Here is a 24,103-nt window from a genome sequence, read left to right on the forward strand (position 1 = left end):
TGGAAATGCGTGTTTATTATTTATTATCTTTACTGTGTATTAGGGCTGCAATTAACAATTATTTTCATGATCGTTTAATCTGTCGATTATTTTTTGTTTAATCGAGTCATTTTTTGGTCCATAAAATGTCAGAAAGCACTGAAAAATGTTGATCCTTGTTTGTCAAACCTGGAAATTATGTTCTCAAATAAAAATGATTCACTTTTAATGATTTCTTTGTTATCAAGCTGTTGTTATCAAACGTCAAACCGTTCAATCGACTATCAATACATTCGATTATTTAGTAGTCGATTAACAATTGGTTGATCGAGTAATTGTTTCTGCTCTAGATAGAACACAGAAAGTGAATGTTATTAAAAGGTCAATTTCCACACTTCCAGCCCAGTAGGTGTCAGTAGTGCAGCAATAAGCCGGTTTGCCAAACTCAGGAAGTAGTAGAAGAAGAAACGGAAGTTGTCGGTAGCTGTATCGGGGCGCGTGCAGACTGTAGTTGTCAGACCTGAACCCGAAGTTCCACCTGTTGAGGTATTTTTGCTGCGTTTTTTCTGTCATTTCTACGCGTATATGTTGGTTTATGGGGTTCATTTTGTTGCTGCGTGATTGTTGAGACGAACGTTTACCATATATTTGTTTATTTTAGCTGAGGAAGCTAACGGTTAGCTTGCGCCGGGTCAGCGTTCCGTAACTTCAGCTGGTGGACACTGGTTTGGTTTGAAACGTGGCTTCCAAATCTGTTATGTGACCTGGTACAATGACGGACTCACTGACATAAACCATAACTTACCTTTATGTTTTTACTCTTACAAACGTTTCTGTTTAATTACGTAGTAATAACAATGACAACATTGCTAAAAACAAACTCATTTGTGTCCACAGATGTTATCTTTTTACAATTTTATTTAAATCATTTATTAGGAATAACCCTTTTTATATGTAGTTTTCTTTTCCATTCGTAAAACAAGTTTTTTGTTATTTCTGAGCTTCTTAAATGTGAATATTTTCTGGTTTCTTTGCTCCATAAAACCAAGTAATCGATAAAACTGAATCTAATTTAAAACATTTTCTCGATCAAACAATGTCTCTATTATGAAAGTAATCGTTAGGTGCAGCCCTAGTATCATTTCATTTGAAATAAAACTATACACTTAACTGATAAGATGAGTAAACAATAACATGAATGCTGGAAAAACAGAATATGATAAAGAATAAAAATACAACTAATCAAACAGAGCAGAAAAGCTAAGTGGCTGAGACAAACAATTACTTTCACCATCAATTCATTCATTTGTTGAATACTATTATTATTGTTTTGAATAAAAAAGTACTTTTCTGGTCCCAAAAATGTCAGAAAATGTTGAAAAATCCCTTTCAAAAATAATGATTTCAATGATTCAGTTTTAATTATTTATCTGTTGTACGGAGCAAAGATTGTTGCAGCCCATCAACAAAAACAGTACAAGTATCACACAAAATACCTATATTATTAAATATTATATTCTTAAAACTGGACCAAGAAATTATCAATTTTGGCATCAATTATCAGCCATCATCTTCCCCATATGTTTATTCTTTTTTACTATATTGCTATTGAAGAAAATGTAATTGCAATTCTTGTTTGACTTACATCTGTCTCCCTCTGTGTAGCAGAATGGCCAGTGTGGAGCAGGTGGACACAATAGGACAGGTTCTGGTGAACCCAGGACTGAACCTGACCCGGCGGTTCAGAGCCTTATTTACCCTGCGGAGCCTGGGAGGTAAATGTCCATACAATGTCATAACCAGGAAATTATTTTTGGGTCACCAAAAACCTTAGAGTCAATGTTTATGTTTATGTGTTTAAAATAACATTTCTCGGTTACTGTGACTGTCAGTCAGTAAATGCATGAACTCATTAAAGCTGTAACTCTCAGGTTCTGAAGCTATAAGTTGGATCAGTAAGGCGTTCACTGACGAGTCTGCCCTGCTGAAGCATGAGCTGGCCTACTGTCTGGGTCAGATGCAGGACAAACAGGCCATCCCCACTCTGACTGCTGTTCTCAAAGACACACAGCAGGAGCCCATGGTTCGGCATGAAGCAGGTAAATATAGACACAGCTTACTTGACCCACTCAGCCTTCAAATTATGTCTTCAAAATTTATTTTGATGTCTTTTCCACTTAGAACAGAATGCATGTCATCTGTGTCAAAGCCTGAGCAGGTCTGAATCGCCTGGATTAGCACGTTGTAACTTCTGGTTTCTAAAGAACTATAATATTCTGCTTTACAGCAAATGTCATAGCCCTTAAACAATGGCGTATATCCACCGTCTCTCCTCACCTCGGCATTACGTGGCACGATTAGGTTGCATCTCCACTACAAAAAAGTACCTACTTAACATCATTGCACGGCTGAGTGAAACTGCGGTGACTTCATTTTATATGCGATACACACACACACACACACGAGTGTCTAGTGACTTTACCAGACTTCTGTAGTTGTTGGAGATTAACCCACGTTTTTAGGATTGTTAAGTAGTTTTAACTTATCTACAATTTGGCACTGTTCGGCTTGATTTCTGTCTACACGTCTCTGGAGTACAGACTCCTACTCCACAGACCATGACGGCAGCGGTCTATGATGCCGCTCGCAATCAGCGGCGCTGTCCCTAAATACACCACTCCACTTTAAAAGACTCCTGTTTAATATAGAGGTTTAGATTAACCCACGTTTTTAGGATTATTAAGTAGTTTTAAGTGATCTACAGTTTGGTGCTGTTTGGCTTGATTTGTGAGTGGGACGTCTCTTCCTGTGACGGGACTCTGGCCAGTCATCGCATAGTACCTGCTTAAGCACGCTTGGAACCTCGCCGGAGCAGGTACTAAAAATAGTACCTGGTACCAGGTACTATGCTAGTGGAAACAGTACTTAAACCGTGGCGTGTATATCCGGTGGAACTGCGCCATAACTGGCTATGTCTGTGTTTGTAGGGGAGGCTCTGGGAGCGATAGGTGATCCTGTGGTTCTGGATCTACTGAAAGAGTACAGCCAGGACCCGGTCATTGAGGTAAGAACTTCATACGAAAAGCCCCTCCTTACTTAACATGTTCTCCTCAGTCTGGAGTTCCACACAGATGTCCCTCAGCATTTTTATTTTATTCCTATTGCATTTCATCTATAAAACGTCCGTTTTTCGTGAATTGAGATACTTGAGAAGCTTCTGTTTCCCTCTTTAGAACTTGACTTGAATCAAACATGTCCCAATTCTTCCAGGTTTACTTTTTTTAGGGTTTGAGACATTGACAGATACACCTGTCTTTAAGTAATGTTGACGAAGAGATTAAAGTACCAAAAAATTGGTAGTTTAGTGTAGTTGTACCAATACCATTGATTCAAAACAGCATCCAACTTGAGTCGTTTGTGGCAAGAAGGCGGTTGATAAATGTTGTGTCCCTGTCCCCGTCAGGTTGCAGAGACGTGTCAGTTGGCTGTTCGTCGCTTGGAGTGGCTGCAGAATGGAGGAGAGAAACAGTTGGAAGAAGAGAAGAGCATGGATAAGAATCCATACCTCTCTGTAGACCCTGCTCCTCCTGCAGCGAGCAAGAGTGTCTCAGAGCTGCGCTCCGTACTCCTCGACGACACTCTGCCACTGTTTGAGCGCTACCGCGCCATGTTTGCCCTGCGTAACCTGGGCAGTGAGGACGCCGTCCTGGCACTGGGAGATGGTGAGATCATTGTGTTACAAACAATACGGAGCATTTCTGGTAAATGTGGGTTTGGAGTGACCGTTGCCTAAAAAACACCTTTGTCTCCAGGCCTGCAGTGCTCGAGTGCTCTGTTCCGTCACGAGATCGGCTACGTCCTGGGTCAGATGCAACACCCGGCAGCCGTCCCGTCCCTGAGCGCAGCCCTAGAGCGTCCCGGAGAGAACCCCATGGTCCGGCACGAGGCGGCAGAGGCCCTGGGCTCCATCGGCAAAGACGACTGTCTGACCGTGCTGCAGCGTTACCGTGGAGATGAAGAACGTGTCGTCAAGGAGAGCTGCGAGGTGGCTCTGGACATGCTGGAGTACGAGAACAGTGAACAGTTCCAGTACGCAGACGAGCTGGTCAGGCTACAGGGTTAACGCTGGGGGACTTTGACTCTGATCCCTCGGACAATTTAGCGCTTTGTTTTTGAAATTGCTGAAGCTTTACAGTATGAAATATGTGGGGAAAAGGAAAAGCTACAATTATAACAAGAGTGAGCTCATAGCGGTTTGGGATGAGGGTGTTTCTGTCACAGGACTTTGTTTTCTTTCATCTCAAAGATTCTGCTGCATTCAGATGAGGAAAAGTCATCCTAATTTTGTTTATTTTATTTTTTTTGTCCAACATGTAATTTCCCCAACAAATCCATTTGACGATAATATCTTTACACTGTTTTTATGTTGTGTAATAGCTCATTGTTAATTTAACACCACTGTTTTCTGTGCCTCCACGCATTTATTTTCTTTTAAACTTTTATGCCAAATTTACTTTTTTTTTTCTCTGGAGTTGTATGTGACTGGATCTAATACAGTATACTATATAGACCAGTTGGAGGGAATGATTCAAATTCTTTGAAATGTAATGTTTGTAATGTTGTAAAGATTGGAGAGGAGAAAAGCATCAAAGAAGCACAGCAGAAAAAGCCTAAACATGACTCTGGATCAGGATACGAGAGCTATGAAGAAAATGTCACTCACCTAGGTTTAAAGACCAGAAACACCCGATAAGTTCCTGCACCGAGGATGTTTTACACAACTGGGACCTGGAGGTTATGTTTGCTTACATAACCAAACAAAAACATGATATAAATATTGTTATTCTATGTACAGACCACCGTATTGATATAAACACTTGATAAATAAATAGAATCTTTATTAATCCCCTTAGGGAAATAATTTCTCTGCATTTGACCCATCCTAGAATTAGGAGCAGTGGGCTGCCACACTGAGGAACGCCTGGGGATCAATGAGGGTTGGGTACTTTGCTCAGAGGTACCCCAGCCCTTTTGACCCAGTGGGGGTCGAAAGGGCTGGCGACCTTCCTGTTACAAGCCAAGTTCCCTTTCCACTTGGCCACGGGCTTCCACCAACAGCTGAATCAGTTTGATGGAGTTGGTTTACTGTAACACTCTCCTCACTATGTCTTAAAACGAGGGCTGCAACAATTTAATTGATTAAGAGTCAAGAATTTCGATAAAAATCAATTCCAAAAAGAAAAAAAAAGATTGAGGTTTGAGTCATGATTTTAATCTCAAATTGTTTCAGAATTCTTTAATCTCAGAATTAAGTTTTTTTTTTGTTTTTTTTTTTTTAAATCAGACTGGAGAATTCGGTGAAAAATAAAAATAAAATAGACACCTCAGCTCACGTCAAATGTTTAGCAAACACAAAAACAACTGTCATCTTAAATGTGATAGTTTATTATTTTTAAAAAGTGTTAACATTGATACATCATTTATTTTTTCCCTTTACACCTTCCATAATCAAAAAATATTAATAAATCCATTAAAAAATGTAATGATTGTGATCAGAGCTGCTGTAGCTTTTCCTGGTCCGTCTCCACTGACATGAATCATTCATGTGTTCATCACCTGTGTAGTCGTCTCTGGTCCTGTGTATCCACACACAAGCTGCTGAGTCAGTGTTCCGTTTCCAGACCTGAGAGGCTGCTGTAGGTGGATGAATGTCTGTAGAGGCAATAGTGCTGAGTCATGAAGATGATGTCGAACACCACGGAGAAAAGGCCCAGACCGAACTTGGTAGGGTCACCAAATATCAGCCCCCACTCATCTGAGGAGACACAGAAAGACACTGCAACATTACCACTTTCTCTACTTAAGAAGCAGCTTAAAACACATACACTCAATCAGCAGAAAGAGTAAATAAGTCAACAATAACTTAAGATAATTTTTAGCTCACAGGAGCTGCTAGTCTAACTGCTGCCTCGTGGAGTCACTTTGTGTCACTAACGTAAATCTGAACTCAGTATTTCAAACACTGAAATTCACAAAAGTAAGACATTTGAGCATGGAGTTGAAGGAAGCAGTGGATAAACAACCACTGCATGCTGTGGTGTAAAAATCCATGATTTTCTCTATGGGCTTTGGTGCAGGGTTTACAAAGTGACAAAAACGTTTCCGAATATAATCAACTACGATCGCAAACCTGTTACAAAAGATAACATCATGTTCCTGTGTGAGTGACAGTTGAACAAATACAGTAAAACCTGCAGAGACTGTATAGGAGTAACAGGTTTTTGTTAGTGTGTCAATGTGGTAACTAAGACAAGTATGACAGTGATTACCATTGTTGTACGACTGTAAAATCATCTGTAGGATACTAAGGATTCCTCCTGTGAAGTCCAACATCACATTACCAATACTCCAGCCCTCAGTGCTCTGTCTCCTGTAGTTCATATACGCCTGTAAACATTAACACACACACACACAAACACACACAGATTAACTTTCTGGACGTCATGTGACTGTGTTTGTTTATTCTGTTGGCAGAAAAAGCTTCTGTAAATATGAACAGCACTTTCTGTTCCCATGATTCTATGATTCGATGATAAAGAATACTGCGGGGAAAAAAAATCTAAATTCTCAGATTAAAAAAAATACTAAAATAAAATCCTAATTCTGAGGAAAAAAAACCTCCTGAATTCTGAGGAAAACTATCTGAATTCTGAGATTAAAATCTAGATTTTAGCCAGAACTCTGAGATTTATTCACGTGACCCAAATGCGCTTCCATAAATACATATCACATTACAATGTATACAATATGATGCTTATACTGCCCCCTGGCGCTTAGCAAGAGTATGGAAACTGTTGGAGAGGATATTAATCCAGACCTGTCACACTGATAAACTGTCCCTCATTCTACTCCAGAGAACATTTACACGTCACAATAAAAGCATTAAATCAATAAATAAAACACCTAGAGTTACACTGTATTCTTGTGTGTGTGTGTGTTTTACCTGTGGCACATATTTAACCAGAGTGATGGCCAGTTTAATGTAGGAGAAATAGTAGAGATAATCCAACCAGCTGATCTTTTTTGCCACAGCCACAAACAAACTGACCAGAGCAAACGTCCACGCAACAAGCAGCAGGAACCGAGCTGTCCACGAGATCTTCTGACCACCTCTCTGTAGAGACAGAGAGACACACACAGAGACACACACTCTAGGTCAAACACACCAGGTTGTATTATCACTTTCCTCTTTGGTTTTACATGTGAAATACACACACATATACGTGACACACACACACACACACACACACACACACACACACACACACACACACACACTATGTGATGTTGTATATTTGCTGCGTCCCTCATCTCTCGAACCTGACAGAGGGAGTGTTTGAGTGTATACAGCAGCAGAGCAGGGACATTAACAGTGGATGTCACTCACCTCATACACAGCAGCCTGGCAGGCGTAAACCACACACAGCAGCACAGCATGAAGACTGAAGAAGACGTCACTGGCAGTGACAGGGTTAATTCCATTTGGATTCTGCTGTATAAACTCCTCCTGTGCACGCAAACGTTTCAACATTCATGACTTGAGGGGACATTGCATTGACTTACATTCATTTCCTGGAGACTTACTCTACTCTACTCTACTCTACTCTACTCTAACCCTAACCATAAAACATATATTCACCTTAAAAATTTTGTAATTTTACATTAAGTCCAAGTTCTGTTCAATTTTTATCCATTGACAATTCAACGTGAAAATTCTCGACCTTTTACTACTTGTTTCATGCTACTGCTTTTATATAAATTACGTAGTAATAATAATAAAAAATATTACAACCGTCCATCTAACACTAGGGTTGGGGAATACATATCGTGTGATAGTATCGTGATTGTTGTTTACAATTTACATGATCAAGTATTTAAAACCCATGAAATATACACTAAAACTCCACCCATTAGATTAGAGGGAATTATTTTCCATGGGTAAATAAATTCCTGGACATGTTGGTGAAAAAAGTTTACCTAAATAAAGTTTTTTTCCTTATATATTTTGTCCATTAATATAATCTGAAGAATTTACACAAAAGGATATTGACTAATTATCGTTGATTTGATCGACTGTTGTTGAAAGAGTAGGAGGAAGTTACCTGTATATACGGAACCCAGAACAGCCCGATATTAAAGACACTGTACGCGATGAAGCCAGTCAGATTCAGGGCCAGGAAGTCAAAGTTCAGGCCTACAACACTGGAAACAAAACAAACATGTGTTATTAATAAAAAGAATGTGGAGCAGAGGACAGAGGTCGAGAGAAAGAAAACTACCTTTTCCTCCTCCAGTTCTCCCAGGCTTGTGGGTAGAATGACACCGACCAGGCCAGGAAGTAAATCCAGCCGATTATCTCACTGAACACAAAGAGGATTTTGCTGTGGATGACCATGAAGCGGATCCTGACGGACAGACTGCAGGAGAGAGAGACAGGGAGAGAACCAGGTTTATGTGTAAACAAACAAACAAACAAACATTAGCTCTTATTTGCTATATCATGTCTTGTACTTTTAACGTGTTCATGTGCAAACTGCAAGGGAGGGGGCGTAACTACAAGTGGGTGGGACTATAGACGGGGTGGGACTTCAAGTTCACCACACAAGCAGTGTTGTAATGTAATGAAGTATAAATACTTTGTTACAGTACTACTACTGTAAGTAGGAAATTCATACATTTCTGTACTTCACTTTTATATTTCTAGCGTACTTTTACTCCACTTTATTTCTTTTATTACTCGTTACTAATTGTGTGTTAAACTGTCATGGATATGAACTGAATCTGTGTCACAGACTGCTGACGCCTCATATTAACATAATTTCATTTTTCACTGTTGACTGACTCGTCAAGCTCATTTTATTTTTGGATTATTGTTCAGACTGTGCGTGCGTGAACCCGCCTTCCAGGTATCATGACCTTCCACTCAGACAGTTACCTGTTGAAGTCTGTGTTGTTGCTGAGCAGGTGCGTGGTCACCTGACCCACGTTATGAGCTGCCACATTGAAACTGACCAAGGTTGTCTCGGCTGGCAACAGCACCTGCACAAATAAGACTTTGCGTTTTTGATAATGTCTATTATGATTCTGGATATATTTCCTATTTTTAACCCATCATTTTGCACTCATTCTAATTATTTTATTAATAAGAAACACACATATTCCAGAATGCAGTACATATAATCATAGTTAGTGATGATGTTTACCTGCTCAGGCACTGTGATCACGTACGAGGAATTGGAATTGGAGGTGGACGTGACATTGAGGTCAATCACAGCTGACAGGTTGAGAGGGGAACTGGACAAGGACAAAGACGTTCATTCGGAACAACACTGGTCATCACAGATGCTTTTACAAACAAAAAACATCTGAAGCTTCAGAAACAGTATCCTTCAATCCTGTGACTGAAGAAGCTCCAGAACCAGGATTCCTGAATTTCACAACATAAGACGCTTCAGAAGCAGGATATTTTGGTTCCACAATCAAAGAATCTACAGAACCAGGATTTTTCAGTTCCTCAACATAAGCTCTAGAACCAGGATTCTTCAGTTTGGCTACGGAAGCTCCAGAAAAGGATTATTTTCTTTCGAAACCAAGTTTTTTTTTGTTCCGTGACTGAGGAAGATCCTTGAAACCAGGATTCTTCAGTTCCAGAAGTGAAGAAGCTCCAGAACCAGAACTCTCTTGCAGAACCAGGATTCTTCAGTTCTGTAGCTGAGGAAGCACCAGAACCAGGATTCTTTAGTTCTGCAATTTAGGAAGCACCTTGAACTAGGATTATTTAGCTCCACAAGTAAAGAAACTACAGAACTTGAATTCTTCAGTTCCAGAATAAAAGAAGCTCCAGAACCTCAATACTTCACCTGCGTAGCTGAGGTAGCTCCAGAAACCAAGATTATTTGGTTTTGCAACCAAAGAAGCTCCATGTATGTAACAACTACTTTCAGTAAGTTTGTACTTTACATTGGAAACAACTGTAACATTTAAACATTAACAGCACTTCTTCTGCCCAATAAACACTGCTTGCTCATCTAAAAAAACTCAGTGACACATAAAGCCTTGACCAAGTTATCGCACTCACTCGTGTTATTAGGACACATGGACCAATGAGCAGCAGCCATGTGACCCACAGGGGTCAGCGTGGAGGTCAAAGTGTGATTGACTGAATTAATGAATTGCTGTTTTGCCTGACCACCGACTACTCCTTTATTAACATTTATTATGTGGAGCTGGGTCAGGTCTACCATGTTTTTAGTGGGCCACAATGGACAAACTGAGCATCTTTTGAGTTTTGATGCTAACTGAAGGCGACAGTTTCTCCAACACACTTGGAAGAGAAAGGTGAGGCACATGTACCTTTAACTGTTGTGTGCGAGTATATTTGTAAAGCTCCTCTACCCCCTTAAAATATTCTACGACCGAAATATTGACCACGGCCAGGCAGTTTCTATGGTTACCTGGAGGTAATGGAGATGTTGGCTTCAGAGTGTTGCTCCAACGTGACAGCATCAGGAGCAAACAAATACACTCTGGACTCTGGAAGAGAAACTCCACAAATAAGGTTTAGCATCATCATCATAATAAAACACATTTAATTCAACAATTCTTCTTCAGAACCAGAACTCTTCAGTTGCAGAAGTGAAGAAGCTCCATAACCTCAATACTTCACTTGCATAGCTGAGGTAACTCCAGAACCAAGATTATTTGATTCTGCAACCAAAGAAGCTCCAGAACCAGGTTTGAGTACCAGTATCATATATTCTTTATTCATATATTCTATAACTTTAAATAATAAGTAAAAATAGTATTTATAAAGTTAGTCACCAGAGATGTTGGGCAGAGTCCACAACAGCAGCAGCAGCAGCAGAGCAGAGAAACAGCTCCGGGTCAAAGCAGTCATCTCTGCAGAATGACAGACGCTGCAGCCTGAAGGACACATGCCATCAAATCATAGATTAAATTAAATTACATTAAACATAAATTCTATTCATCGAAACGGGAAGTTTCCCCCACGTGGAAATTCAGGTTCCAGTAGTGAAAAAATAAGGAAGATATGACGTAGAAAATACTAACGACAGTGCAAATCAAATTTAAATAACAAATTTTTAAGTAAAATTATACTATAATAATAATATATTATATTATACACACAAAAATATCTGTCATTAAAATACATGTAGAGAAAATTCAACTGCTGTAGCAGGAGAAAACAGGATAAAGGCAGTTGTTTAGGAGAAAAAATATTTAAAACATTTTCTGTGTCTTTACATGAGCAGAACAATCTACACATACCGCCCGTTAGTGAACAATTCTGGCTCCAATTAACGCATTTAACGAGTCTTTCGTTTCACAAACGCTGCGTTTTGAATGACACGTTTAAAAACAAGCGGCAAAAAATTAAAACTAAACAAATCGATCTTATAAAAACGATTAAAGTTGTACATTTACGTTGCCTGTGTCAGAAATCAGCCAGCAAACATTTATTATCAACTCACAGCAGCTGTGTTGTTTACGCTACTTCCTCATTGGTCACGAGGACGAGCGCTTTCTTCTTTTGCTGCTTCCTCACTGCCTGCTGTCACGAAACAACAGCGCCACCAGGCGGTCTGGAGGATTTCAAGCTAAAGCCGCCCATAAATACGATATAATATTGAAATAAAAAAAATAATACATATAGTATAGTATAATCAAATATAGAAGATTATGAATACATAACTATAATAATATGAACTGTAATATGAAAAATATTAAATGATGTATTTTAATAACATTTACTGTTAATTTAATGTCCATACTTCATTATATTTATTATTTTTCTATATTGTACATTCACAGATGTTAAAATACATCATTATTATTACTATAGAATATTACCTTTACATCTTTGAATAATAAAGGACTATAATATCTCAATACAGTTTTAATCATGAATATCAGATCAGGTAAGTTATCTCTGCTGGCCGTTAGTTTCTCTATTTTCTGACTTGTGATGGACACTATTTGTTTTTGTTGAAAATTAAAACAATTTAAATCCATTTAAAGCACGGGTCTCACCCTTTTTTTTGGGGGGGGGACAAAAAAGTGGAGTCTGAGTCAGTCACATGAGCTCAAACTTATATTATGATATATTTGTGACTATATTTGACAGTATTCTGAAATAAAAGTATTATTTTATATAAAAATGACGGAAAAGGATTCAATAACGAACACATATGGAGAGAAATAGGTCATAAATAAGGGACACACACGTGTGCCTCGAGTTTGACACCTCTGACCTACAGCTTCATGGGAGAAAAGACAACAGCAGTGACTAGTGTTTATCATTTAATTTATTTTAACATAATTTTTATCACATAATGGTCTATAATAATAATATAAAATAATATATGAAATCCATGACAGACATCACATCCTGTGATGTCATTTCAGAGTTCTTCATCGTCATCATTTGGCACAGTTGGCTTCAGTGACGACGCTGCAGCTCCTCCTGAAATCAGGTGAGGAATCATCAAAACCAGCTGCTCCACACGTCTCCACAGCTGGACTTGGACCAAAACCGCAGTTTTAAGTCAATAAAGTAAGAACCAGTGAGTTTGACTAAAAAAGTCCTGGTTCACCTCGGCTTGGTTTCAGTGCTGGAAAATAAAAAAATACACACGGGTTATGACCGGTGGTTCTGTGGAAACGCGATGGGGTAGATCTGGCTGTAGTGGTCCACAAAGTGGACCTCCAGGCCCTGGGTGATGTAGTCGGCCAGGTCTGAGAAGTCCTTCTTGTTCTGAGCAGGCAGGAGGATGCAGGTCACACCAGCACGACGGGCCTGACAAAAACAAGACAGAGGATTTTATTTTTTTTAAAACACACATGCAAACTGCTGAGATTTTAATATCAAGGTTCTGGAGAATGATGAAGAAGATGCTGAGTCTGTGAGGAGTTAAGTTAAAAGACATTTATTTGAATATACTTAGTAAAAGGAGGATAGAGGGAACATCTGTTTTATGACCAGTAATATATTTCATTAGAATCAGCTAAACAACTCCAACATGATGTTTTTGGTTTACTTGGAATTAACACTAAAACAACAGCTCCTTTTTTTTACACCCTGTGTTGTATTTTACCGTTCTATTTGCATTTTTTGTTTTGTTTCTAAGTAAAAACAAACATTGCTTTTCGACTTAAGACTATTTTCCTTTTCATTTCACCCTGTGTTGTGTTTTATTGTTGTATTTGCTTTTTAAATTTTGTTGCGAATTTTATTGCGAAACACTTTGAGCTTTAGTTTCTAGAGTTATAAATCGTATTTATTATAAATACAGAGCTTTTGCTGTAACATGTTATTGTAGAGAGTGAAACTCAAAACATTAATGACGGCTACTCAAAGCTGCTTCACACCACATTGTTCCATTCACACATCCATACAGCACATCATTCACACGCTGTGTGTGTGTTTTACTGTACTTACAGCGATGGTTTTCTCTTTGATTCCTCCCACTGGCAGTATTTTGCCCGTCAGCGACACTTCGCCCGTCATGGCCAAGTTCTGACGCACCGGCTGTTTGGTTGCCAGGGACAACAGCGCAGTGATGATTGTGCAGCCGGCACTTGGTCCATCCTTAGGAGTCGCCCCCTAGAAACAAATGGCAAAGGTTAAAAATCAATCCGGCACAGTCTGAGTCAACTAACGTCCACTTTAAAGGTCCAGTATGTAAGATTAAAGGGGGTTTATTGGCTACACTATACCCCAATTATGTTTGTAGAAATGTATCATCACTTTAAAATGAAAATATTCTGCTTTTCTAGCCTTCAAAGTGCCCTATATATGTTCTCTAAGCATGGGCCTTGCTCTGTCGGCCATCTTGTGCTGCCACTTTTCCACAGAAGCCCGAAAGGACAAACCAGCCAGAGTGTGTGTGTTCTGCATTTTCAAAAACCAGCTCACACACATCTCAGGTGGAGCAAACAGTTCAATGCATATTTGTTTGTTACTTCCTCATTTTAAAAGATGTAGAACCAGAAATACAAGCTGTGTCTCATTCCAGGCCCTGGAGACTGAAGTCCTGCACCGTGTGAAATGAGAGGGTCAACCCACACAGCTCACGGGTTTCTCTTCTTCTTTTACTATTGAATTCCAGCAGACTATATCAAGAGGCTCAACGCTGCCCTCTCCAGTTTAAAGTCACAGTTCTCTTGCCCCTTGAAGTCTGTTGATTTATGCTCTATAATCAGCCAAAACATCCCACAAGATCTTGTATATTTACACAAATCTGATGTAATATTTAACAGAACTAATAGTAGAAGAATTTAGTGATTTTGTTTGTTGTACCAGATTATTAGTTTATTGTGACCGTTAGTTAGTCATGAGAGCGCTAGTTAGCTAGATCGTTCAATAGATAGAACACTAGTTAGCTAGAACGCTGGTTAGCTAGCGAGATAAATAGAACGACAGAGTGCTCGATAGAATGCTCAAACGCTAGATAGATGTATGGATGGATGTAGTATACACAGAGAATTCTTTTACAGTACTGTATCTCCATGGTTACCTCAGGGACGTGCAGGTGCAGGTGGGAGTTGACCAAGAAGTTGTTGTCTGGTTCCTGGTTCATTAGGAAAGCTCTGGCAAAGGTAGAGGCGATCTTTGCACTTTCTTTCATGACATCACCCAACTGACCTGCAGAGGAGGAGTGACACCTTTAACACACAGCTTCCACATCTGTGGGGGTGGGTTGATGTTAGTCCTGACTGACCTGTGACCTCCAGTGATCCCTCTCCTTTAAGCTCGTCTTTTCCTGGTGGACGCCGCACGGACGTCTCAATGAACAGTGTCGACCCACCTGTGCAGAAACACACTCTGACATCAGTATGTGTGTGTGTGTGTGTGTTTAAAACTTGTATTTCGGTCTTTGTGAAGACCAGTTTGACATATGGTGACATGATACAAAACATTTTGGATGTCGTCGTATCATGCTTTTCCTGCTTTTAAAGGCTGTTGCATTGATAATCATCATATTTAAAAGGGCCTTTTCAGGGTTAAGACCTGGTATTAGAGTTAGGGTTAGACTTGGGGTAAGGTTCAGGTTAGGGAATACATTATGCAGGATTCCCACATCTTGTTTGACATCAAAGTTTTCAAGGACTTTCCAGGGTCAATTCCCTCAAATTCAAGGACTGAATGTGCTGATTGTCCTCTGGATCTTGGTTCAAAGTCCGTCTTTGTCATTTGCCTTTGGTGAGACAGAGATCTAGGAATTTTAAATTTCCAGACATCAAGTCATAATTTTTCGCTCTCTTGTTTCAACTTTACTCGCTCATTGTTCTGCACGGAATCCCACGTCAGCGGTCGGAGAGAGACAGTGGACAGTGTCCACAACACCACTAGTAATTATGACTCCATGTCCTAGTCTACGTACATCAAGCAACACAGGGCATGAAACAGTAGGTGGTGTCGTAACAGGGAAACGTTTAATCTAAATATCAACTTCACTTCTTTCTGGCAAAAAATTCAAGCACTCTCAAAAACTTTCATGAAGATATAGAAATATAGAAACAAGTTTGTGTGTGTGTCTGTGTGTGTGTGTGTGTGTGTGTGTCTCTTACCCATGGCAGTCCATGCAAGCCCCATGACGACTCCCGGCGGTGTGACATCGTACATCCGGTCCACTGTGAAAATAGGTTTACCCACATATTCCTGCAGGTTGTCAGGAGTAACTGTCACTGCGGTTTTCTCACCGCTCACAATACTGAATGCCACCTTACGGAAAACCTGCCAGAGATGGAAGTGGTGTTACACACAAATCCTAATTCTGACAAGTCTACTGTTGTGTGCACTCTGGTTTACAGTATTTGACCTTTTCTATTTGCTTCTGCAGGTTCCTGACTCCAGACTCTCGGCAGTACTGTCTGATGAGCAGACTGAGGGCGTCAGGCGAGAGGGAGGTCTTCTCTTCAGTCAGTCCACACAGAGTGCGCAGCTGAGGAACCAGGTAACGCTGAAAACACACAGAAATTAACCCTAATTGCATGTAGGCATGTTCCCCTATTTTCAAAATACATTACAATGATCTTAAAATTCCAAAACAGCAGGAGAATGTCCAGCCTGGGGACCATACCATGAAAAATGTCCAGACCTCAGGACCTCTCTAAAAGTGGCTTAAATACTGTAAAATAGAAGGTAGAGGTGGGCATTACCTCGGCGATAGCCAGTTTCTCCTGAGCCACATATCCAGACACATTGATCATCTCCATCCTGTCTCTGAGAGGTTCTGGGATGGTGTCCGTCACATTGGCCGTGCAGATGAACAACACCTTCAGTGGAGAAGAAAGAAATTAAGTATCCAGGAAAGTTAATTGGAGCTGCATGGTGAAGGAAATAGCAGCAGAATCCAAAATCACAATTTTAATTAAAAACAGGATTGTCAAGTCCTACCTTTGACAGATCTACAGGAACATCCAGGTAGTGGTCGAGAAAGTTAGCGTTCTGCTCGGGGTCCAGAAGTTCCAGCAGTGCAGAGGACGGGTCGCCCTGGTAACCACGACCCATTTTATCCACCTGGTAATGACAGGTGAAAAAAACTGTTTTATGTTCCTGGAACAGCAGAAATAACCGAGGCTCTGTGAGATATATTAATGTTTTTACAGCCGGAATTATTATTTAAAAAAAATTAATAAATAAATAAAAAATACTCTTTAACGTTAGGGTTTTTTTTAAACACAATGACAAAATATGTAATATTTCCCACATACTATTTGATAATAAGATTTGCTTTGGACGGATCACACAGGTTGGGACATGTCACTTACCAGCAACATTTTTCGTTTTAGTATTGTAATGTAGTTTATTTCCTCTCACCACCTTAAGTGCCAAAAATGTCCCATTTGTATAAACTGCAATTGACCTTAAATGACTCAACTTTTAACCAACATCAGTTCTTTCCATTTCCATTTAAGCATTTAGCAGACAGCAACTTACAAAAGAGGAATACGCTACATAGAAGTAGTTTTGGAAAGAACTCCACTAGATAGGAACAGTGGACTGATAGAGGGTGAGAGTGCCGAGGAATCACTGAAGTTAGTAAAAAAGACTTTTGGATTGATTCAGAGTTTACATTTTTACCTTTACGATTTCCGATCCAGTGATAATATCGATACTGATACTAACACTTTGTCAGTGGCTCAAAAACCTGAAATATTCCTTTAAATATGTTGAGTATTAAACTTGTCAGAAGTCAGAACATCAGGAGAAGTTTTAAACCTGAGGTTAAACATTCAACATGAGTGGACAGGTTACTGTATATGGACCTTTGTTATATAGCTAACAAAGAAAAATGATTTTGCTGCAGGGCCACACTGACCTCATCAATCAGCACCAGAGGATTCTCCGTCTTGGTTTTCTTCAGACACTGGATTATCTTTCCTGGCATCGCTCCGACATAAGTCCTCCTGCACACACACACGCAAAAACAGTGTTAAGAAAACCTTACTGGTTTTGGTCTGCATAATTATTGTATTGTATTTTTATAGATTCTTGGGACAGTATATATAGACAGGACATTCTCTGTGTTTTAAGGAAGCTCAGGATGATAAAGAGACATTACAAAAGCTTATATTTAAGTTGTCACTTGAGGGACAAGAGTCATGCTGAATAAACCTTTTAAGAATGTTTAAGAATTATTTCTTGGCTGTATTTACAGTTTCTAGCTGAGATACAATAATGATGCTTCTCTAAATGTTAGTTTTGCATTAACACTCCAGTGTTTAAACATCAACAATTCAATTTCAAAGCTGCCTAACAACAGACAGATGAGCTGTTTGTGACCCACCTGTGTCCTTTAATCTCAGCCACATCAGTCATTCCGCCCACGCTGAACCTGAAGTACTCTCTGTTGAGAGCTCTGGCGATGGAGCGAGCGATGGACGTCTTTCCAACACCGGGAGGACCGTAGAAACACAGGATCTTCCCCTGGGTGGAGCCGCGCAGCTGACTCACTGCAATGAACTCCTGCACACAGACACAACAACAAGCTCCAATCATTAATGACCAAAACAATCGTAGTAAAGTAGTGGTTGAGTCAGGGTCTCATGTGAGGTTGAACTGATGTTTAAAATGCAATAAAAAAGGGACATAGAATAGTCAAAGTCGATTAACCCTCACCAACTTAAAAAGAATATACATTCATCACGTAGTACAAAAAATGGGTACTCCCTAAAACGGTGCTATTTAACATTATATTTATTTTTTTCTCAATTTCAATGGATAATTTTTTTGGTTTTATTTTGTATGGTATGGTGTATGGTGTAATGTGGTTTCCCCCCTCTCACCACCTTAAGTGCCAAAAATGTCCCATTTGTATAAACTGCAATTTGATCAGTCCTGATCATAAAAACTTTAGTTTTTAGTTAGTTCATATTATCAGTATTTTCTTACTCACTATTTATTATACAACACTGTCACCTACTGGATTAACAGAAACATTACATATATGCTAAATAGGAAAATCGGTCTAAATGATGAGTATTTAAAAATATAAATTTAAGGCCGGGACCGGGAACATGGAATGCACGCTTCATGTACGTAAGGGGAAAATCTTTTTTTTAATCTTAAAGGCATTTTTGAATATCACAAAAAATGGACACTCAAGGTTTTAAGTTGAGAAGGTTACGTAAGGAAATGTGAGTGTCCTCACAGCTGTGAGCGTACCAATATGCGTTTCTTAACATCATCCATCCCATAATGATCTTCTTCCAGAACCTCTTTGGCTCTGTCCAGTAACAGATTCTCCTTGCTGTAGGTTCCCCAGGGCATACTGGTCAACCAGTCCAGGTAGTTACGGGTCACACTGAAAAAAAACAACACATACACACACGTATAAAAACGGTTTCAATCTTAAATTTTTAGAAAAAGTGATAGGTGAATTTCTCAGTGTGACAGCACAAGATGACATATGATGATAAACCCATTATCTTCCTGTTTATTTTTATTTTTATTTTTTTTCAACAAGTGATGTCAATCATTTTGGGATCATGTGGGGGAGTAAAAATCAACTGAATGTTGACATAATTTTTTACTGAACTCTAAATTCTTTATCTTTTGAATCGATAATAGATTATATTATATTCTCTATGTCTCTTGAGACCCACTTGAACTCTGACGAGTGGTTGTCCAGCAGTGACAGCTTGTTGAGCTCCTCAGTGATGACGTCCATGATGTGCTGTGGGACAGTCCTGTCTTTGAGTCTCTCTCGAAACTTCTCTTCGATGGCTTCTTTGTCCTCCTTTTCCAGACCCAGCTCCTGAAAACAGCCACACATACGTGCACTGTGTTTGAGTGGACCACAGGTGGCAGTAGTAGCAAGAAATAGATCGTCTTTGTTTAGCTATTGTATCACACATTAATCATTCAAGTCATGTGCCCAATAAAATACTTTATCTCAGGCTGTTTATGCAGAGAAAAGAGTCAAACTGAACAAAATCAGTTTGTTAATGTAACACTAGTCCAAAACATCCTGACAAGCACTGTTTAAATGCACTTATTGTAAGTCGCTTTGGATAAAAGTGTCTGCCAAATGACATGTAATGTAATCAGACAGTCTATGGAGTTTGGGAACGAAACTGCAAATTTCAAACTTAAAAACAAAAAATATACAGCATAGAAGCACCTCAGACCATTCAAAGTAATTAAAATGGGGTCCAGCAGACGGCAATTTGAGTGCAGCTTCACCTTAGATCCATTCTGAATCTAAATATCCTCAAAGGAATAGTGCGTCACGTAATATTTTTCTATAGAATATGGTTGACCAGGGCAGCCACAGCGTTTAAGACAAGGACCAACAGACAAACAGATGGACAACATCCATCCTTGCTCTACCTTCTTAATGATCTTCAGCTGCTCCTGGAGTAGATACTTCCTGTGCGTCTGCTTGATCTTCTCCTCCACCTGTGGACAGAGCAGCGATCAAAGATCAGCGGCGAAGGACAAAGCCTCACAGCACATGTTTGGTAGTGATCATGACCTATGACCTCTGACCTCTCTGCCCAGGCGCTGCTGCAGTTTACTCAGCTCAAACTCCTTCTTCAGCAGAGACAGAGCCTTGTAGAGACGTTTCGGGATCTGCAGAGACACGCAAGAGACTTCAGTAGGAGAAGTTTTATATCCTGATGTAAACACACTGTATATGCATTTAAAAGTGAAGGGAAGCTGAGTTTTCCATAAAACATATGAAAGACTACATTCAGATTATCAACCAAATAGTTTAAAAATGACTCGAAAACAATTGGAAACATATTTGAGAGACCTCATAGTGTGGATGCAGGAAAGAGTTAATAATTAGATTTTTATTGATTATAATAACCTTTGTTGAAAAATATTATATTGGGTAAAAATGATCTATGACGATGACTGCATGGTTTCAAAAATTCCCATTAATTCCCATGGAAAGTTGGATCCAATTTGGATTATTTCCAAAATTCCCAAAGTAAAGTTCCCAATCTGATCTAATCAAATAACATCAGAAATGAGAAATAATCTGAACATCATTTAAAAATGACAACTCCCGATAATTTACAGGGGATTATTTTACTGTAGTGCAAGAGCATCATCTGTAATCAGTGTTGTAATTGCAATGACAGGTTTAAACCATCTAACGCAAGTGTATTCCAGTTTTTAGATAATCTGACTGAGGTGAAGGAAGAGGACTTGAAGGATGAGGAACTTCCTCACTTGTTGCTTTAACAAATGCAAGTCAGCTCGTGTTCTTTAAACTCTTGTTCTGTTCTAAAGAGCAGAGGTGTGTGTAGGTGTAAGCGTGCAGAGGACTCACATTGATCTCCTCCAGAACGTCCTGCAGCTCATGTGACTCTGCTCCCGTCAGAGCTGCTCCCATGTCGCTCAGGTAGATGGGATTATCCACCACTCTCTGACCAGCCTGCATCATCTGAAGGACTGACTCTCTGACAGACACACACAAACAAACAAACAGGTAAAGCTCTACAGATCCAGAAAGTTCTTCTGGACGTTCAAACGTTTAAAAGTGTTGAAGCCTTGGTGGAGGCCTTGGTGTGTTTAAAGGGACTCTAAGGCCCCAGGCACGAGGGCAATTATCCAAACAAAAGAGAAATAATGATTACACAATACTACAATTCAGAAGATGAACAGCGAGCTCTGGATCTGTTTCAAATATCAAACGTATGCAAACCACTTTATTTGTGTCAGCAGACTGACCTGTAGAGCGGGTTGAGAGCGATGATGTCCCTGATGGTCTTCACAATCTCGGCCGTCAGCGCCTGCAAAACAAACACACCCCAGGGTTTTTTTTATTTTTACTGAGACCACTGGGAGACCAGTGACTCACCAGCCCTGATGTACCAGACTGGAGAGTGAAGTTCGCACCTTGACCTCCTCGGTGACAGTGAACTGCTCGTGTTGCACATTGTCCACTTCTACCATCAGGATGTCGGAGGAGGGCAGAGACTGGAGCTCTGGACTCAGGTCTATCTCTGAAATCTGACCAAACACAAAAACAGTGAAAATGCTGATTTGCTGCACGTCCGGCTTGTGAGCCTGCGAGGCTCGTGTCACACACCTTGTCTTCCAGCTGCTCTGACAGAGTCCCCGGCTGGTCTTTGCGGTTGCGTTTTGATTTGCGTCTCAGTGGTGATTTGGGCTGGGACTCGGGTTCAGACTCTGACCACACGGGAGACGTCTCCACCTCCTCAGGCTCCACCTCCAGCTGACGTGTGATGCGGACCCTGAAAGAGCAGAGATTGCGGTTCTCATAGCTGATCTCTACATGAGGTATCCTGGGCAACGCCGGGCCGGACCGCATCTAAGCTCTTTTGAGACCTTGTCTAACCATTCCAAACTCTTCCACATGTGATCACATCGAGCCTATGATTTAGTGCACAGCTCTTCCAAATCAAGTCAACGTATTTTCACACCAACTGTCTCCTCGAGCAGCAGCAGAGTTTCTGACCTGCGATGTCCCATGACAATCATCCTCAGCTTGTCTCCCAGGTCCTGCATCTCATGAATCTGGACAAAAGTCCCTGTGGAGTAGACGGCATCAAGGGACTCCACCACGTCTGACTCATTACTGCAACACAGAGAGACGTTCATTACCATAAACATGCACAGGGGGCAGTAGATCACAGAGGCAGCACCAAACAAATGTTCATCTTACTTACTTATCGTCTCTCTTCAGGAAGACTCCAGCATACGGTTGAGCGAGGCGGACCTTCCTCCTCAGCAGCTCCATCAACGCCTTGTTCTTCACCTGACAGGAGAGAAAGACACACACACACACAAACATCACTAACACACACAAAAACACACACTGTGGAAACACTGAAGTGTCACATTTGCCTTTGTTTGCTACCTGGAGGGAACTTTGAGGACATCTAAGAGATCCAGTGGAGTTAAAACAGGGATAAAACACTCATTAGCAGGGGTGGCTCAAAATATCAACTGGGTGATATATCATCATGAAGGCGCTCTAAAGTAAACAGTCTCTGTCAGTTTAACTTGCAAGGCGTCACTACTTCTTGTCTCCTGGTGGAGAAAGCTTTGATGCTCAATCCACATTCAATACATAGACTTTATGACCTAGGTTCTGAATAAATAGAGATAACCTGCACTTTTAACATTCAACATTAACGTTTTATTTTCATCAGTTAGACAGATATGTGATGTATCTCTATATGATTGTCTTGCAATATATTGACTATGACAGAATCGTTATAACGTGACATTACTGATATCGTGGACCATGTCGCTGTGATTCACACGTCTAATAATCCGTTTTGTATATTTTAGAATACAATCACGAAGAGACTAACTAATCTACTGTATATAATGTATAACTTGATAGTTGCTTTATATTCCATATGTCAAACAGAGGAGCGTTGCTGTGTTGTTGCATCATACTCGGCTCACTTCGGACTCCTCCTTACCTCTATGATCTTGATGAATCGGGGAAACACCGGGTTCCGGCTCACAGCGATCAGCGGCACATTCGGAAACACCTCCGGGACCATCATGGGGGTGAGCGCGGTCATCTGAGGTCCAGAGTACGGTACTCCTCCATCTCCGCCTGACTCCTCTCCCCCAGAGCCCGCACTGTCCGCGCCGTCCTCCCCGGAGAAGCCCGCACCACTGGCCCGGTTCCCGAACATCCTGTCCTGGATCATGTAGACTCGTGGTTTCGGTGTTAAAGCCTCGGTTTGGGCACGGGGGACGGCACCGACCCGCATCCAGCGGTGAGGTCTGAGCGTCATCCTATAGCCAGCTGTCATCGCTGTAGAGCCCAGTTTGGTCCCCGTGCTGGTGTAGAAGCGTGAGGGCTGGAGCGAGCGCAGGACCCCGGTGTCATTGGTGGAGGTTCGGTTCCAGCAGGTCCACCTCACCTTTGAAACAAGAGCCGGGTTTCTGTGCAGCTGTCTCGCAGCGCTCAGCATCTTGACGCACGCGGCCATGTTGATCTGGAGCTTTCTATGGCACGTGACCCTGTGACCTAGCTCTTTCTGTCGATGTTTGATGACGTCATGATAGAGTTGTACAACACTCGTTTTGTAAAAAGAGAGGCCCTTTCTCAATAAGTATGCACCTAAGTATGCAAGTAGGAAGTACGTACTTGGGAAGTACCACTGGAATACATACTCGCCAATAATAGTAATAAATGAACATATAAGATACTTTAATAAATGTTTATATATTGTTATTATTTTAACATTTTAAATATGTAACTTAATTTATTAATTATTTTTTATAAAAATATACAGTACCATGTGGAAAATAGATACATTACAGCAGTGTAGAGTAGTGTATATATGTTTAAATACATATACAATGACCGAATATAAATCTAAAATTCAAAGTTAAAATAAATAAAACATTAATAATATGCTAATTTCAAACTGTCAAAACGTTTACAGTAAAAACTTAATAACACGTCAACAACAAATCTATCAATCACACCAAGTATCTGATGAGAGAGACGTCTGAGGCAGCGGATCATTTCAGAACACAGAAAAATATTTATTTCACGTTTATATTCATATTCTCTGCTGCTGTGTTCCG

At 40.3% G+C, this 24,103-nt stretch overlaps 3 protein-coding genes across 9 annotated transcripts; 1 reads left to right on the forward strand and 2 right to left on the reverse strand.

The window, feature by feature from the left end:
• The first annotated feature begins 449 nt into the window (after positions 1 to 449).
• Positions 450 to 4,883, forward strand: dohh (deoxyhypusine hydroxylase/monooxygenase). Of its 2 annotated transcripts, none has more exons than XM_044044938.1 (6): positions 450 to 525; positions 1,645 to 1,754; positions 1,911 to 2,078; positions 2,967 to 3,043; positions 3,443 to 3,701; positions 3,792 to 4,883. In XM_044044938.1, the coding sequence occupies exons 2-6, from the start codon at positions 1,649 to 1,651 to the stop codon at positions 4,100 to 4,102; spliced, it is 921 nt and encodes a 306-aa protein (XP_043900873.1). In that variant the 5' UTR covers positions 450 to 525; positions 1,645 to 1,648; the 3' UTR covers positions 4,103 to 4,883. The 2 variants fall into 2 exon arrangements, with proteins under 2 accessions (XP_043900873.1, XP_043900874.1); XM_044044939.1 differs by having other exon boundaries at positions 1,648 to 1,754.
• A 432-nt stretch (positions 4,884 to 5,315) lies between these two features.
• ctns (cystinosin, lysosomal cystine transporter) lies at positions 5,316 to 11,608 on the reverse strand. 6 transcript variants are annotated; one of them, XM_044044918.1, is made up of 11 exons: positions 11,532 to 11,608; positions 10,861 to 10,962; positions 10,494 to 10,584; positions 9,243 to 9,333; positions 8,975 to 9,078; positions 8,319 to 8,456; positions 8,142 to 8,241; positions 7,427 to 7,546; positions 6,983 to 7,153; positions 6,309 to 6,426; positions 5,316 to 5,794 (listed from the first exon to the last, which is right to left on the reverse strand). In XM_044044918.1, exons 2-11 carry the CDS (start codon positions 10,934 to 10,936, stop codon positions 5,643 to 5,645), a joined length of 1,161 nt encoding a protein of 386 aa, XP_043900853.1. In that variant the 5' UTR covers positions 10,937 to 10,962; positions 11,532 to 11,608; the 3' UTR covers positions 5,316 to 5,642. The 6 variants fall into 6 exon arrangements, with proteins under 6 accessions (XP_043900853.1, XP_043900855.1, XP_043900856.1 ...); XM_044044920.1 differs by having other exon boundaries at positions 11,485 to 11,547; XM_044044921.1 differs by lacking the exon at positions 11,532 to 11,608 and adding an exon at positions 11,479 to 11,530.
• Positions 11,609 to 12,358: 750 nt separating this feature from the next.
• Positions 12,359 to 23,535, reverse strand: lonp1 (lon peptidase 1, mitochondrial). Its single transcript, XM_044044726.1, has 21 exons — positions 22,978 to 23,535; positions 22,213 to 22,301; positions 22,002 to 22,121; positions 21,612 to 21,777; positions 21,419 to 21,532; positions 21,251 to 21,312; positions 20,850 to 20,979; positions 20,057 to 20,140; positions 19,898 to 19,966; positions 19,171 to 19,322; positions 18,731 to 18,869; positions 17,853 to 18,031; positions 17,385 to 17,472; positions 16,460 to 16,582; positions 16,222 to 16,338; positions 15,882 to 16,022; positions 15,631 to 15,796; positions 14,781 to 14,867; positions 14,577 to 14,704; positions 13,499 to 13,663; positions 12,359 to 12,856 (listed from the first exon to the last, which is right to left on the reverse strand). Exons 1-21 carry the CDS (start codon positions 23,497 to 23,499, stop codon positions 12,698 to 12,700), a joined length of 3,000 nt encoding a protein of 999 aa, XP_043900661.1. The 5' UTR covers positions 23,500 to 23,535; the 3' UTR covers positions 12,359 to 12,697.
• Between the last annotated feature and the right edge of the window lie 568 nt (positions 23,536 to 24,103).

This window comes from Solea senegalensis, linkage group LG14, assembly GCF_019176455.1.
Source record: "Solea senegalensis isolate Sse05_10M linkage group LG14, IFAPA_SoseM_1, whole genome shotgun sequence".
NCBI classification, from domain to species: domain Eukaryota; kingdom Metazoa; phylum Chordata; class Actinopteri; order Pleuronectiformes; family Soleidae; genus Solea; species Solea senegalensis.